This window comes from Sander vitreus, chromosome 12, assembly GCF_031162955.1.
Source record: "Sander vitreus isolate 19-12246 chromosome 12, sanVit1, whole genome shotgun sequence".
Lineage (NCBI taxonomy): Eukaryota > Metazoa > Chordata > Actinopteri > Perciformes > Percidae > Sander > Sander vitreus.
Window position 1 is genome coordinate 2,590,679 of NC_135866.1, and position 17,491 is coordinate 2,608,169.

At 44.1% G+C, this 17,491-nt stretch overlaps 2 protein-coding genes across 20 annotated transcripts in view; one reads left to right on the forward strand and one right to left on the reverse strand.

Annotated features, from left to right (window-relative positions):
• Window positions 1-9,528, forward strand: part of LOC144526102 (GTPase IMAP family member 7-like) — a 12,631-nt gene extending 3,103 nt beyond the window's left edge. Inside the window, exons 3-4 of the mRNA XM_078263318.1 lie at window positions 4,615-4,725; window positions 6,956-9,528. Coding sequence (XP_078119444.1) covers window positions 4,615-4,725; window positions 6,956-7,719 — 875 coding nt within the window. The 3' untranslated portion in view covers window positions 7,720-9,528. The remainder of the gene's footprint in view (window positions 1-4,614; window positions 4,726-6,955) is intronic.
• LOC144526098 (rho GTPase-activating protein 12-like) overlaps window positions 9,278-17,491 on the reverse strand; it is an 80,803-nt gene continuing 72,589 nt past the window's right edge. For 18 of the 19 annotated variants that reach the window (XM_078263295.1, XM_078263294.1, XM_078263293.1 and 15 more), the window contains 8 exons: window positions 16,383-16,481; window positions 15,916-16,018; window positions 15,267-15,386; window positions 14,649-14,747; window positions 12,825-12,902; window positions 12,537-12,671; window positions 11,322-11,427; window positions 9,278-10,718 (listed from right to left, as the gene is read on the reverse strand). In XM_078263295.1, the coding sequence (XP_078119421.1) occupies window positions 10,544-10,718; window positions 11,322-11,427; window positions 12,537-12,671; window positions 12,825-12,902; window positions 14,649-14,747; window positions 15,267-15,386; window positions 15,916-16,018; window positions 16,383-16,481 (915 nt within the window). In that variant the 3' untranslated portion in view covers window positions 9,278-10,543. The remainder of the gene's footprint in view (window positions 10,719-11,321; window positions 11,428-12,536; window positions 12,672-12,824; window positions 12,903-14,648; window positions 14,748-15,266; window positions 15,387-15,915; window positions 16,019-16,382; window positions 16,482-17,491) is intronic. The other variant, XM_078263296.1, reaches the window with a different exon arrangement.

Here is a 17,491-nt window from a genome sequence, read left to right on the forward strand (position 1 = left end):
TACAGGTGGTTTAACACATCATTGATTTGCATGGGGCCACATTTATACTGGTCAGTAGTGGCAGAGAGCTGTTGGTATTGAACATGTGCATAGTTGGTCAATGCTTGAGACATAGTTTGTTGTATCAGTGTGTGGACACAAGGCATTACACATCCTAGCACTATGAAGATTATTACCAGCACTGTCACAAGGGGAGTAACAATTTTAAGCAATAACCCATACCATGGTCCTGAAGTCAACCAGGAGAGGAAATCTCCTTTGTCCACATTATCTGCCTCAGCAGCATCTCTAAGGGCAGTTAAATTGAGGATGGCTTGCTGAATAATTCCTGCATCTTTGTCATTATCTGGGATAAACGTGCAACAAGTAGCACCAATCAGTGTGCATACACCACCCTGTGCCGCCGTCAATTGATCCAACACTAGCCTATTTTGTAGGACAACCAGTCGTAAGGCGGTGAGCTCTTGGCGTATTTTTGACAGGGCTGTTATGGTAGAATTCATGAACAGTCCCACTCGGAAACTGAACGTTTCCATTCTTAGCTCAACTTTACCCACCCCTAACCACGGGAAAAGTGCATGTACGACCTTCTGGCCATCGGTCCACAATTTATGATCGTTGGGGACGTCTGTTCCCCATATGCTATCATGATGTTCAAAAACATTGCGTTTGGCGCGTGAGAGGTGGTGAAGCGTCACCATGTACGAGTGATCTGCTGGTTCTACTGGAGCGCAACGACCCTCCCATCCCATCGGTAAATCTAGAAACATATAGGAGCCACACAGCCAATTGAAACCTAGCTGGCCATTTACACCCAGTGCATCAGGGGCTTGGAAATAGGGTACACAAGTCGTACCCGGAGTTGCCTGGGTTGTGTTCAGCGTGCCATTGGGCAGCGGTGTACAGGGGGGTGTGCACCACAGCGCAATGCACTCGGGAGACTTCTCCCATTTGTACCGGGTCTACCGTGTTTATGTAGACATGATTCTCATAGCAAGTATATTTAGCACCTGGGGGTATATGGACAGGACCATAGAGGGGACTATGTGACGTCTCGTTGTGCGGGGGTCCCATGAACTGGGAGAAATCTAATTTAGATACATTAACTGGTGGGGGGCATTTGCCAATTCACGGACATGTTCATCAGTTGAGGTGATAAGGCAGAGGGTAGTGCGTGTGGGAAGATGGTGCTGGTGTTGGCGGGTTTCGGAACTACGTACGGGTTATTGGCGGCTATTGGCATGTGGGTGTACACATAACAATTGGTGTTGTTTCTGGATCTGGCTACGTATTTAGCATAATGATACCATAAGTTCAAATCGTAAGAGGAATTGTAAATCACTTTGTAGTCCCACATAGCCTCGTCATTGAGCACACCACGAGGCACAGAGTGCTGGTTTCCGTCCCTTTGTTGTGGCCACTGGGCCGCTGTCGGCGACATGCAGAGGGCCAGCAGGACAGAAAAGGCCCATCCCTTATGAGCACCCATAGCTGGAGTATAGAGTCTATAGTCACAGATGGTTTCTTCAGCGGACAAGGTTTTGATACCGTCCGATCTCCAGTCTAGTCGGGAGTGCGGGAATGGAATGATCTTTTTACAGTGACTTTGGTGTATCCACGTGATCGTTCTGCGATCTTTACTGCTGTGGGCGTGGTGATGAGCACAGTGTATGGCCCCTCCCACTTTGGTGATGACCAGCACTTCCTCTTTATCACTTTTATCAGCACTTGGTCACCTGGTTGCAGTCTCCGCACCTGGGGAGACAGGGAGGGAGAGATAGGAGCGTTCAAAGTGCATGTAATCTGCCTATCTCTAAACACTTTGCACATCCACTCTGCCAAGAGGGCCCCTGGGTCATCACTTTTCTCTGCCCAGGGGACGCCATCCCACAACGGTAACACAAATGGCCTGCCATGAACCATTTCAAAAGGCGTCAGCCCTGTCGAGGGGAAAACACTCTGGCCATGGCTTTCCTGTCTGTTCCATAGTTTTCTTTAGCCTATTTTTTACTGTCCCATTCGTTCGTTCAACCAACCCTGCGCTCTGGGGCCGGTAGGAACAGTGTCGTCTTAGTGCTATGCCTAGGTGCTATCCTAGCAGTGTCACTGTCTCATTTACAAAATGTGGACCATTATCACTCCAAATGATTCTTGGGATGCCATACTGTGGAATTACTGTTTTAGCGAGTGCTTTGGCTACAGTGATGGCGTCTGCTTTTCGTGAGGGTGCTATTATTACCCATTTAGAGAAGGAATCTACCAGGACTAAACAGTACTTGTAAGTACCACTTCGGTTTAGTTCAATGAAATCCATGTGTATGATTTCGAATGGGTGTGACCCCTGTAGGCATTTCCCTCTCTTTGTCTCTCTTCCGGTCTAATCCTGCGCAGATGGGAGTGCCACACTCGGTGTGGGTGGGGGTGCCTCCTCAGGCTGAGGTGCAGGGAGGAGGGGCTGTGGGGGCTGTTGCGGGGGCTTTTTTCGTCTTCGTGGTCCAGTCTCATCATCTGGATGTATTGTTAGAGCCGCTACAGCACATTCTATATCTGGACCTTTGTCTGCCTTAGTAAATTCTGCAACTGGACCCTTTTTTAATTCTTTCTCTCTTTTCTTTCTCTCAATCTCTGCCTCTCTTTTGACTGCCTGCTCTTTCCACATTCCTGCTGCATGCAGCTCACGCTGTATTCTCCTTCTCTTTTTCTCCTTGACTGTCACTCTTTCCTCAACATACAATCGCTCTAGTAAACCAGTCACAGAAGCTAACCTAAGCTTTCCATCAAAACCATATTTTTTCACCCATTCATTCACAAATTGTACGCTTCCCGGGAAGGCTCTTTTCATGAATTTCACATCTTTAGGAATGGTGACACTCTGATTCTGACCCATCTCTCTTCCTTTATTTCACAACTCACAAATCCCACAATAAACAAAAACAACAACTGCGCTGCACCAACCTGTGTTCCTTTTTCTCACCAAAAAACCCACAAATAGCCACAATTAAACCGCTATGCAGCTACAGTCTTGTTGCTTTAAGACAAATATCAAATAACATAACCCGCAACAACCTTATTGTTTCAGACAAAGTAATTAAATACAATAACCCGCTTTGCAGCAACAACCGTATTGTTTTCAGACAATTAACAAACAAAACAAACCAGCCACAAATTATACAATAACCCGCTATTTAGCAACACAACATAGCAAAACAGCAAAAAACACACAACAGCAAACTTCAGCAAACTCAGCAAAACACAAACAGCAATTATCAGTGAAACACAAAAACACCCAGCCAGACTTCTGAAAATACTCAGAACGGCTTCAAAACACATCTACCGTCTCCCCGCTCGGGGAGAATTGTGTCGCTCGGTTCTGTCCCAGACAGATAGAAAATATCAAATGATATTTCCCCGTTATTTGCTTAGCTTTGTCCCAGACAGAAAATAAACATCAATGATAGCCTTACTATGAGCTTTTTATCTGGCCCCAGGCAAACAGAAATATTACTCAATAATAGTCCCAGACAGTAAGAATAAACATCAATGATACTTTCAATTTAGCTAGCAATAACTGGCCCCAGGCCACTGTGCACTTTTTCTGCAGTAGACGCTGTGCCCACTCAGAAACTCAAAACTGCATCACTCACCCGTGTCTGTTCACTCCTTGACCGTGGGAGTCGTCACCGAGGGGCGCAGGGCAGCGCCGGACCAACCTAGGGCCCCGTCCCGCGAAGGGGTGGACGGCTGTCGACAGATTCTCAGGCCTTGATCGAGCGCGGTCCTGGACTCCTCAGCTGTTGACTCCCGGGTTTCGGCACCAGAAAATGTCAGGTTCAGGACACTTTAACTTATTAAATCAAAGACGGTCAAGCAAGAAAACGAGACTCAGACGGCAATGAGCAGTTAATAGACATTTGCAAAGGGGAAGAAAGCACGTGAGCAACCTTTCTCCAGCATTGCTCTCAGGGAACTTCAAATGTTTCTCTGCAAGAGAGTCGTATTTATTCAAAACACGCACAGATTCACAGTTGTTGATACATAGGAATGCTTTTGTGTTGTCTATTCTAGGGGAACCAGGGCAAAGTGCGGGCGTCTGGAGGACATGTAGTGACCTCGGCCCTAAAGATGTTTACAACCCATGATTTGCTGCAGTGAGACACTTACTGTCTCCGAGAAGAGCAGCTGACACTCAGAGAAACATATATCGTATTGTGCGTATAATAAGCATAGAAACGCAGATTGTTAAATGTGCATATAGAGAGCCTTAAGGTTAAATTATATTAAGACATTGCTACAAGGAAATGAGCTGAATAATATGGGGAGCATAAAAGGTTGAATAAGATGAATAAAAGACTTTATAAAAATGAATTCTCTATCAGAGGCAGAACAAACATTGCTGGTCATCTATCAAAGAAACAGATATTTGTTTTATACGTTCATTTTTGTTCTGATGATTCAAACTGTTTACCAGAAACTGTGACTCATTGAGATTTTCTGTCATGATGTTTGTCATTGTGAATTCTGGTTTATGTCTGTAGCTTCAATCATTACATTTCCTCCAAGTTCAAAACAACCAGCTGGCTGAATAAAGCCAGTCTTTTCTTCTCTGTGTTCCAGTGTCAGAGGTGAGACTGGTTGTTGTTGGGAGGACTGGATCAGGGAAGAGCTCCAGCGGAAACACCATACTGGGAGGACCGACCTTCACTGCAGATGTCAGCCGTCTGTCAGGTAAGACAAACGCAGAAAAAAAATGAACTTCCTTCTACTAGACGATTGGTTTTCCAGTGTGATCTTCCCGCTGACCACAGGAAGTCAGTAAGTACTGATTTACAGCAGTACTTAGGCTCAACTCAGAGTTACCAAGCCACAACCAAGCGGACCAATCACAGTTGTTGTGGTCGGCGCCGTTGCAACGTGAAGTCAAATGTCTATATAGGTGCTTGGGAACGCTTGTGCACCGCAACGACGTCACTCGCTTTTGAGTGCTCCGATGACATGGACACTCCATTGGACTTTCAGACAGATTACTGGAGGTTCTGGCCGGCTGTCGGCGTCCATTTGGCAAATTCAAACTAGTCTTGAGTATTTTGCTTAACCCTCCTGTTGTCCTCGGGTCAGAAATTTGGGTTTCTTTCAACCAAATTGTCAAAAAAAAAATAATAATAACATTGGTGGTTCCGTACAACACTCTTCACAAGTAAACTAAGGGCGTTTTCACACCTGAAAGTCCGAACCAAGGTTCATGTTTTTGTTACATTGTAACATTTGATCCGGTAAGTTTTGGTTTCACACTGCAGTTATGCAAGCGCACTAAAGATCTCTACGTGACAAAACTACATCCTGCCGTCATCACATACGTGAGCTGCGTCTCCAGATACTTAGAATTGATTGGTTTGTAGACGGGCTTCCTCGTCCTCTCGTATCCTCTCTCTGGGTCAGAGTTTTTTCAACTGACTGCTGCTCTCCCCTACTGACTGCTGCTCTCCTCTACTGACTGCTGCTCTCTCCTACTGACTGCTGCTCTCTCCCTACTGACTGCTGCTCTCCTCTACTGACTGCTGCTCTCCTCTACTGACTGCTGCTCTCCTCTACTGACTGCTGCTCTCTCCTACTGACTGCTGCTCTCCTCTACTGACTGCTGCTCTCCTACTGACTGCTGCTCTCCCCTACTGACTGCTGCTCTCCTCTACTGACTGCTGCTCTCCCCTACTGACTGCTGCTCTCCTCTACTGACTGCTGGTCTCTCCTACTGACTGCTGCTCTCCCTACTGACTGCTGCTCTCTCCTACTGACTGCTGCTCTCTCCTACTGACTGCTGCTCTCCTACTGACTGCTGCTCTCCTCTACTGACTGCTGCTCTCCCCTACTGACTGCTGCTCTCTCCTACTGACTGCTGCCTACACACTAAGCACCGAGCTATTCCTTAAAGGAGCTTCCCCGGTCTTGTAACACAAGGAGAGCCTGCCAGAGCTTCCTGTATTTGGTCCGAAAGTCCGAACCATCCAAAAAATGCTTTCACACTATAAACGAACCGGACCATGGACCGAGACCACCTCTTTTGATCCGGACCGTGGTCCGAGGCACCTTTCTCATCTGCAATTTTGGTCCGGACCAAACTGAAAAGTCTGAATGAAAGGCCCTAAATGATCAGTTCACTACTTTCATCCAATTTTATAGCATTTGAAGAAAGTAATTGTTAAAAGAATGTTTAAAAAGTGACACAACAAATGTTGGAAAGAAAAATCGACTAAGACATCGGGAAAGTGACAAAAAGTTGAAAAAAGTGACAAAAGTGTCTTACAGTTTTCATTTTTAAATTTGAGCCAGAAACACAAAAAGTTGGAAACACTTTACTTGAAGGTATCTACATAGGAGTGGCATGACACTGTCATGAACACATGACACTGTCATGAACACATGAACTCTAACCCTAACAATAACTTGTCATGACAAAAACCCAATGACACTTATGCTACACGTTGTCATAAACGTTTGACTTGTTTATAATGTTTATGACACGTTCATGTCACTTTTATGTAGGTACCTTCAAGTAAAGTGTTACCAAAAGTCTTCGACGGGAAGACAACACAAGGCTTACATTCGGTGCTGCTGGCAGTAATGCCAAACTAATATTATTATAACGGCAACAAAATAAATCTGTTCATTTTCCATCAGTCATTAAAACTACGAAAGAAGGCAAACCGCTGACTTGAAAACACGCCGACATAGGACGCGCGTCCGTCTACAAACCAATCAGTGTCAAGTATAGCCAGTGAGTGCACCTGGCTACTAGCTAGCTGGCTACTAGCTAGTTTAGCATGTGTTAGCATGTTAGCGTCTGCTACTACTACTCAGAGGATGTGTTGGAGAGTTCAGTACACAGTTTTAGCGCTGACCCTACTCTGATTCTGACTGTAATACAGAGCACACGTTGAGTAACTCTGTTTTCTCTCCTCAGTCACTAAACAGTGCTGTAAGCAGACAGGTGAGGTGTGCAACAGGCAGGTGACCATCATCGACACTCCCGGCCTCTTCGACACTTCGCAGGAGGATGAATATGTAAAGCGAGAGATCGCCAAATGCATCAACATGTCGGCCCCAGGGCCCCACGCCATCCTGCTGGTCATCAAGCTGGGGCCTTTCACAGCAGAGGAAAGAGACGCCGTCGGGAAGGTGGAGGAGATCTTTGGAGAGAATGCCTGGAAGTACACCATCGTCCTCTTCACGTACGGAGACCGAGTCACGTCAGACTTCAAACAGCTGGTGGAGAAGGCTGCACCCGAGCTGCAGACGATCCTGAAGAAGGTGGCGAACCGCTACCACGTCTTCAACAACCTCAAAGCCAACGATCGCGGACAGGTGCTGGGCCTGCTGGAGAAGGTGGAGGAGATGGTCGCTGCCAACGGAGGACAGTTTTACTCCAACTACACCTACGAGGAGGTGTCCAAGATGCTGCTTAAGAGAGAGAAAGAGCTCCGAGAGTTCTACGACAAGAAACTGGAGGAAAGCATCAAATCTGTGGAGTCAAAGTACGAGAAGCAGCTGAGTGAAGCTCAACAGGAGCGCCAAAAGGTGGAGAACAGACTGCAGTCTGAGCTGCAGGAGGTGAAGCGGTACTATGGTGCTTTAGAGAGAGGAGTCCGTCATTTTGTAGAGCACACAGTGAAGGCTGACTCCATGGAAGACATTCTCAAGTTTCACGAGGCCCTGAAACTAAACTAAACTAAACTCAGCTGGACACTCGGCTGTCTTCATCTGGACAGACTCATAATTAGGGCTGCACGATTATGGCCAAAATGATAATCACGATTATTTTGATCAATATATTGATCACGATTAATTATCACGATTATTTGTTGATTTTAACCAAAACAAGACAATTTTATTGTCACATAGGCTAATTACAACTGCTTTCACATCAATATTGTGCTACATTCCTCCTTTGTTGAAGGATACTATGAAGTGAAGTACAAGTATACTATGTAAGGAGTATGCCATTTCAGCTGTTGTACGACCACTTTCCAAACATGCGCGTTTGCCGTGAAAAGAAACAGGCAATGCAATTTTCTGTTCACGTTAACGGCGCATGTTAAAATCTGGTGCCAATAGGGCACCGGTGCCCGGTATCTACCGGACGAAATAGCAACGCGGATTACGGTGCCACTTAAATGTCTGCGCTGCTCTCTGATGCTCCAAAACAGACGTTCGAGGCAACAGAAACACCGCTGCATGTCACGCTAGTTAACACTAATAACACGTTACACAGCAGCTACCGTTAGCCTACCGTTAGCTACAGTAGTAACTGGATTAAACACGGCTAAAATGCTGACAGCTAAAAGGTGTAGTGTGACTGTATTTCACTGTTAGAGGATTACAACAGTCTGCCGCTAAATCTATGAGCTAGTGATGTGCGGATCGATACTAAAGTATCAATATTTACAATCCCGTCGTCTCCTGCTCTAGTATCAATTCTCATATAAAAAGATCGATATTTAAACTCAGTAATTTGGAGTGAGTGTTTATGTTATCATAAGTAACTTGTTGTCGCCAGAAAAGTCTAATTATATCCGGTTAGGGGAAGGAACTACTTCTCCTTCCGCCGGTCAGTTGTGTGTGCACTGCGGCTCTGTGACGGAGCTGGCCGCTGCAGCAGCCCTTCTTTAATTTCCCGCTACGAAGACGAGAGGAGTCATGTCTGGCTGTATTTTAGCTGTAAAGACAGCAGTGACGATGTGTGTGGAAAGACAGTGAAATACAGTGGTAACACTAGAAACCTCGCTAAACATCTGAGGTTAAGTCATAAGAGTGAATATGACCGACTGCTATCTGTTGTGGAGTTTTCCTCACGTTACTCTGTCCTCTGAGACTGTCTACATCCAAACTTAACTGCGCGGTGGAGGGAACCACTCTGATTGGCTCATGGAGGCACGTGATCAGAGAGAGGTTTACGGAGCTTTGGAAAAAAACTACTTTGATAGAGCGTTCTCTGAACGGAATGAAGCATTTTAAATATCGCTCGATCACGTGAATTTGATCGTGGGAAGCCAAAATCGTGATTAAAATTTGATTAATTGTGCAGCCCTACTCATAATATAATGTTATATAACAGCAGCTTGTTCAGTTTGTTTTAAATGATGAGCTTTAAATGGAGTTTAATACTGGAAATGGATGCAGAAAACGTGATCAGAACTTGAATCCTGGCGGTGTCACATCCTTGATCTTTACACTGAAAAACATGAAGCCACTGTAGCACAAGTATAAAAACAACATAAAGAATATCTCCTTTGGAAATATCTCTTATTAGAGGTCTTTATTCCAGTTTGATAAAGCCAAAGTTACATTCAACCATCTTTCATTCATCTGACACACAGGTAAACCTCCACATCCCCAGTTCATAACTTTATTTTATCTGTTGGTTACACAATGATCACGGAATAGTGATTTCTCCCCTTGTATCATTTTTTTTTTTTAACATTCCAGGCATACGTACTTTATATTTACCATTTGTACAATAAATTGTCATTAAATCCATTCATCCATCTACCTCACCCTCATCCACACGCATAAACACTGTACACAATTTATCAACGGAGTCATGTTTAAAGGCCGCTTGCCTTCACATTTAATATCCATGAGTCGAGGAAAGACAAAGCAGAGTACCATTTGCTTTTTTTCAAGTTCTGACCGCTGCGAGCTGATTTGTTCTTAAAGCCGAATGGAGAAGGTGACGTGCAGATATATTACAGACTGAAACCTCTTACGTGTTCAGAGGACCCTGGTCCGGTATTTCAGGATTACAGGAAGAAAAGGAAGAAGTATTCAGAGAGAGATGGAGAGCAGTACGGAAAGGACAGCAAATTGTCATAGAATTCCTAAATAAAAAAAACCTCCATTTCATCCCTCCTTCTACTTTCTTCTCTTAGTGTCTAAACGTCTAAAGCCAAGCACAGTAGTTTGGTTACTTCTGTTGGTTCCCAGTGTGGTTCATACAGGAGTGATGAGTCTTTACAGGGTCATATACAGTAGGTACATATAGGACATACAGTACAGTACATTCTCCAACCTCCAATACTGACGCTTCCTCTGTAACAGAGGCCCACTCTTCTTCTGCTTTGGTCTCAGGGAGTCTGTGCAGTAGCAGAGGCTTATTTGGAACTGTGTATTAGTTTTAGGAATCCAGTGTAGGAACAGGAGAATGTCGCCTTTGCAGTAAAGTGGCACAAATGCAGCTGCAGGAGAAAATGAGATGCTGAAAAAGTGCAAAGAGTCTAAAACATGTTTTGGTCGCTAGTTAGTTACATCTACGTTTTGGTTCTGGACACATTTGGCGTAGCTTTGGTCCGGAGGTTGTACGATTGGAGAAGCCAGAGACCGCAGGTTGGTTTGAGATGAAGAGAAGCTGGCCCGGGCCGGGCCGAGCCAAGCCAAGCCAAGCCAGGCCAGGCCAGGCTGTCTTTGGCAGGGCCGTGCTGGGTTAGGAAGAGCTCTGCGTTGGGAGGGAGAGAGAGTGGAAGAAGAAAAGAGGCTCATCCTCCGGCATCTCTTTCTACCTGCCGAAAATATTCTCGTACTCCAGCAGTATGAGCTCCACTATCTGGTTCTGGTAGACCATGTGGACCGCAATGTTCCAGGTCTCCGTTTCAGGCCGCAGCAGCGTGGGGCCGAACACGATGGCCACGCTCTGGGTGGTCATCCGGTTCTCCTCCCCGTGGTCGATCACCCTGGAGGAACAAGGCAGAGGGAGACACAGTGTGAGAGACACACACAGTAACACTCTACTGCAGAGATCTTCAACAGGGGGTCCAGGCCCCCTAGGGGGTCCTCAGAGTTGCTGCAGAGGGGGGCCGGCAAATTATTTGGATAGTTTAAAAAAAAAAAAAAAAAAATTAATTATCCATCCATCCTCATAAAATGTCAGAAAATATACATCAACATGAATCCAACATATTATTAAAGATATTGTTTTTTATGTAGGCTATGCAACATTGATGATAGGCTTAATGGCCTACAGCTAAAGTAGCCATAAGGTACAGTTAAGCTTAAGGATTCACTGTGCCACATATAAACATTAAAACATGATGTATAAATATATGAATATACCAACAGTTTTTCAGCTAAGGGGTCCTTGACCCCTGCTCTACTGTGTGTCAATCGGCTCCATAATGCGGTGTTATTTGCAGAATGAGATTGGAAATGTATTACAATGGAATGTGAAACGTGTGTACATTGTTTTCATGTGTTGAAATGGTACCTATGTATTATTATTATGATGTTATTTTTGTAATCGAATATTGTGTTCCGAGTGAAAACGAGTCTCGTCTTACTTGCGGAGGTGTTTGAAGAGGGCCTGCATGGTGTCGTGGTTGGGTTTGGGCAGCTGTTTGATCAGATCTTTGATGGACTGAACTCGCTGCTTGTAGTCTGGGACCTCTGCACAACAAAAACATAAAACATTCATCAAAGTCGGACTGAACAATCTGGATTCAGCAAAGACAACGTTTCCTCTGATGATTTTGTAGTGGCGGCCCGCCACGGCAAAATTTCTGCCGCCACGGTATCAGAAATAGGGCAGACGCACAACGTAGTCGCGGTTGCCTTTTAAATGATCCTGCCGACATAATACATGTGGGGGGGGGGGTTGTTCAGACAGACCTGCCCCCACTGGTAAAAAAAATCTTAAAGGAAACACTGAAAGAGTTCCATGCATCCTTGTATTACTTCACTGGTGCAATGTTGGATAAAGTGATTGATGCTAGTGGTTAATCCCAAAGTAAGTGGTTTATTGTAAGGTGTTTGTAGGGGTCTGGTGGACCCACCACATTATTAGGCTTTGAAATCAATACAGCCATAACAATTTATGTAAAAATATAGATGTTTACTTAAGCTCAGTTACTAATGATATATACATCATGTTTGGTTCATATTTGCCATGTACCCCTGTGAGATCACATTTATGATCATATGATCGTGTACCATGTGCAGTCATTGAAAATAAGTTATTTTTTATGTTCTTCACAGAAAATGAGCCAAGGCCAGTGAGTTTGAGTTAGAAGAAATAATAAATGGAATATTTTTTCTTTTAGCAAACATTGAAAACGGGTCCCACAGACTTGAACACCTTACAAGGGTTAAGTGGGGTCTGGGGTCTTCAGTGGTCCATTAAAGTTTCCATGAGGTTTTCCAAACAAAGTCATTTCATTTGAATTCCCAACTGGACAATACAAATAAAATAAAAGCTCAAATCAAATGCCTCACTATTGGACATCTCCCTGCTTTCAGTTTAAGTTATTCAGGTTAGCCCAAAATCAACAAATTACAAATAACAAAATCGCTCCACAAGGAACTCCTGGGGAAGTAACGCTTATTGAGCTGAGGTCCAGGACAAGAAGAATTCAGCAACAGGGTGGGGTTTGGGGTTTTGCAGCAGCACATTCCCTGAAGTAAAGAGGCTTAGTAACCGACAGTACACTCCCTTCAGAGTGTGAGTGAATGCATGAAGAAATACAGACATTTGTGGTACAGCTGTGTGTAACACGTACTGATGGCGCTGACAAAGTCATGGAAGAGAGCGTAGGTGAAGAGAGGCTCGGGCAGCTCTCTGAAGTACATCTTCAATGCTCCAGTGGTCACGTGGATGTCCTCCCACTTGTCGTCCGTCAGGTTGATCTTCTCATCTGGACACACACACAAAAACCCTTCAGTCAGAAAGACTTAAAACACGTAGAAAGTCTAACGTGACCAAAGAAAAGAAACAAAAAAAACTGCCAGAATATTTCTAAATAACCATTTCACGTTATTCTCCATGTTGTTTTCTCGCAGTAACTTACCGTGATTGACAGCAAAGCGTAGTTTTTGTATGATAGCCAAGTTCCCACTAACTCTGTACAGCCCGTCTATACACAGACCTGCAGGGGATCATGGGAGGAAACCATTAATCAGCTCAGTAATTAGGCCTGCAACAATTATTACACAACTGTCTTATCACAATTTTTTTTCCCATAATCGCCAATTCTTTATTTAACCGCAATGGATTGCTAACATTAGCTAAGGTGGTTTACTTCATAGGCTGTGTCCCTGTGTCATTACATTATCTGGGTCCATAGACTGTAAATATTAGTGGACAGAACGTGTGTGACGTCGCCCATTGGTTTGTGGACATCTGCTATGAGTTTGCTGGTTGCGGATGTGACGATTTGAGACGAGAGGGAGGAGTGAGGGAGGAGCCATAGACTGTTGGCCGCTATCTTGACTGTGACGTTAGCTGAGAGTTGGCAACGCTGCTTACACTCTACGGTACGTTACACACTTTCACCGGCAATCTGGATGCAACTGCTGCTGAAAGCTAGCCAACATAATTCAAGATAAGATTTAGCTTCGCTAAATATATCTTAGTCTAATAGTTATATTACATAAAAGACAGGCAGCGAACTGTCAATCACATCATAGCCACGCCCTAAAACACCCCCTGCTTTATTGTCGATTTTAAAATCAGCGAGACCATTATTCAAAAAATGAACATCATTCTGTGTTGCAGAAGACTTAAAACTAGCGATTGAGGCCATGAACTCATTATGGAAATGTTTACTGAGGTAATAAATCAAGAGAGAAGTGGGTCACTTTCTCAGAGACTTCTACAGAAACCAAACTCTTTTTGCAACCGCACGTGTCGCCCCCTGCTGGACTTCAGATAGAAAGCAGGTTTAAGGAGTCTCCCCCTGCTGGACTTCAGATAGAAAGCAGGTTTAAGGAGTCTCCCCCTGCTGGACTTCAGATAGAAAGCAGGTTTAAGGAGTCTCCCCCTGCTGGACTTCAGATAGAAAGCAGGTTTAAGGAGTCTCCCCCTGCTGGACTTCAGATAGAAAGCAGGTTTAAAGAGTCTCCCCCTGCTGGACTTCAGATAGAAAGCAGGTTTAAGGAGTCTCCCCCTGCTGGACTTCAGATAGAAAGCAGGTTTAAGGAGTCTCCCCCTGCTGGAAGTCAGATAGAAAGCAGGTTTAAGGAGTCTCCCCCTGCTGGAAGTCAGATAGAAAGCAGGTTTAAGGAGTCTCCCCCTGCTGGAAGTCAGATAGAAAGCAGGTTTAAGGAGTCCCCCCCTGCTGGACTTCAGATAGAAAGCAGGTTTAAGGAGTCCCCCCCTGCTGGACGTTATAGAGAAAGCAGGTTTAAGGAGTCTCCCCCTGCTGGACTTCAGATAGAAAGCAGGTTTAAGGCACTTCCACGTTTGCAGCACTTCGCCGAACCGGATGCTTTGTCCATTAATATTAACAGTCTATGTCTGGGTCACATGACAGGGATATAACCAAAAGATGTACCCTGGAATTTATTCACAACTTTAATTTGTCTGAAAAAGTAATACATAAATGAATATTTTTTAAATTTGACTGAAAGAGACAATTATATCGTTAATTTCCGAGACAATTCATTGCACAGCAACATTTGGAGTTGTTACAGCTCTATCAGTAATGCAAATGAGTTTCTGTGGTTTGTTGTGATTTGCTTAGAGCATCAGAAGAGAACAGTGACTGTGCACACCCCGTGTTATCACGAGGAAGTAAAGCCACCCTTCTTTTATGACAGGCGCATTAAAAAAAGACACCAGAATCCTTTTCTTCTAACTCAGGTCTGGTACGGGGGGACACATCTGAACTCACCGTTGTTCTCCACGTGGTCGATGCACATCTTGACAAAGGTGGGCACTGTGACGTTGTCCCTCTGACACAAACTGGACAGACTGCAGCCGAACACCTGATCTGAAGACACGCAGAGACACAACCGTAGTCATAAAACAGTCCAAAGTCCTTGTTTACTTGCAGTATGCAGTTTTTTTTTTTTACCTCCCTGTGCCTTATTACTTTCTATTAGCGATAAAAGAGAGGATGGCTTTTTCCTCTGTGGGCTCTTTAATGACTTGTAGGCTGAAAACCTCCTGCAACAAATACATATAAAAATAACTAATTATACATGATTCCTGTGGGCAATCTCGTTCGTTGGAGGATACATGAAATATCCAAATAGGTTATAATTAAGGTAAAGTAAATTGATTTATGTTTAAAAAACTCTTAATACTATTTATGTATACTGTTTTGGTATCAGTGTCAAGAAACTATTTACATATATCGCAATACAGATAGATGACAGAAAATGTACAAGTATAAATGAAAATATGCAAAAGGAATGCAATGATGGTAACCAGTCATGGTGGTCTGATGGTAACCTTTTTGTGGTTAAAACCCAGCAGCTTATACCACAAATGTACAGCATCGAGGTACCTTTGATGTAGCCCTTGTCTCGGACGGCCTGCAGGGTGGGGCGGCGGGTCAGGAACTTCTTCAGCTTGTGTTTGGTCTTCTTGTTGTCCGAGTTGTCCATGCTGGTGGAGGTCTTCATGGCTGCGGAGGACAGATGGGACATGTTGTCCACCACTCGTCTCAACACACTGACCGCCATGATGCTTTGAGGAATTGAGACTGATACGCAGTTGCTTTATAGAGCAAAGGTGGGACACATGGCGTATGACACTTTCATTTTTGAGTCATGTATACCGGGCGTTCAGTTTCTCAACTGTCCTATAGGGCTGCACAATTAATATATATATATATATAATATATGCAAAAAAATTTAATATATATATATTTTATTTTTTTTTGGAATGAAAATGAGAATAATGATACAAAAATGACAATTCCCTACAATATCGTGAATCATATCACAATCGCAATATCAGTCAAAATAATCACAATTTGATATTTTCCTCATATGGTGCAGTCCTACTGTCCTGCTATCATATTTGCTTTCCTCCAATTAATTCAACTATCAAATCTGTAACTTTGATGATCAGTTTTACAGACATGTTTATATAGTCCTATACTTGTTCAATACAGCAAACATTTGTTCAACACCATTAGACAGAACACAGACCTCGACCTTTCTTTGAGTCTCGGTTGTCTTTCTCCTTGTCATGTTTCTCCGCACCGGGCGACTCCGGCAGGTCCTCTTCAATGGCCTCATCAGACTCCCAGGCCTAACACACACACACACACACACACACACACACACACACACACACACACACACACACACATTGTAAAAACCTCTATCTGCTGAACCTTTGGACTCTCAGGGCAGACAACTACAAACTTGATCTGTTGAGTTGACTCAACTAGTTATTTTTCAAACTAGTAATATTAATTGATAATAATTCTCATTATTTTACAATTTTTCAAATCGTATTTCTGCTTCAGTCTTAATGTTCATAGTGAGTTAAGTGGCTTTCTATAAATGTTTACTTTTAATCCAAGTGTTTTAGTAGAGTGTCTTTTGAAAAAGAACACGCATAACCATTGAGGAAGAGGTTTTGGGACAGGATGAAGGTGTAGGGTGCTCACATGGGTGCTGATGGTGTCCTGCAGTGCTCTGTACCAGTCGCTGACAACGCCGTCGTTGTCTGACTGGATCAGCAGCTCTGTGCCCTGCCGAGTCTTCACCTGCAGCCAGGACAGAGACACAAAGGAAGAGGCATCTTTAATATGGAGTGCTTTGGAATTAAACTCCTTAAAGAGCCCCTATTATACTCATTTTCAGCATCATATTTGTACTCTTGGGGTCTCCAAGAATAGGTTTACATGCTTTGCTTGCGTTTCTCACACTGCCCATTACTGCAGTGCCTCCACCTGAAACAGTCTGTCTGAGATCTTGGCCCGCCTTCCTGAAAAGCCCAGTCTGATTGGTCAGCTGGCCAACTCTGTTGTGATTGGTCAACTAAATTCAAACAAGCCACTGGGCAGGCTGTGCTTGCTCAGGCAGCACCAATGGGCAGCACATATGGAAAAACAGGGCCGGCTTTCTTAATCAGTGACATCACTAATGGAGGAATTTCAAACAGGAATGTGGGCGAGGCGTTTCAGGCAGTGTGGAAAAAGTGCTGTCCGTGGGAGAGAAAGCTCCATTTGGAGTGAAATGGGATTTTGTACTTTATACATCTATTACGTACATAAACAACTATATAACACACTAACGGACAGGAAAATTCCAAAAAAGCATAATAGGAGCTCTTTAAAATTTTGGAAAGGTGTTGTAGTCTCGCATCACCAGACCTTCCTCCACAGCGCTGCGGAGGAAGGTCTGGCTAGTCCACACAGCATTTCTGGATGGGAGAAAAACGTGCTCTGGTTTATTGGCATTTCTTTAAACCAATCACAATCATCGTGGGCGGTGCTAAGCGCCAGATGGAGGAACGGTGCCTCTGCAGAACAGCCTTGGGGAGGAACTTGTTTTGGTGGAACATGTGTACATTCAAAAGTAGTTTTAGTCGTGCAACAGAAAACTCAGATTGGACAGATAGTCTAGCTAGCTGTCTGGATTTACCCTGCAGAGATCTGAGGAGCAGTTAACCATAGTCCTCACAAATCCACCAGAGGTTAGAATTACATCACAAAGAAAGGGAAAGGAAACGGACATCGGCGAAAAGACATGCATCTGGCGGAATTTCCTGCGG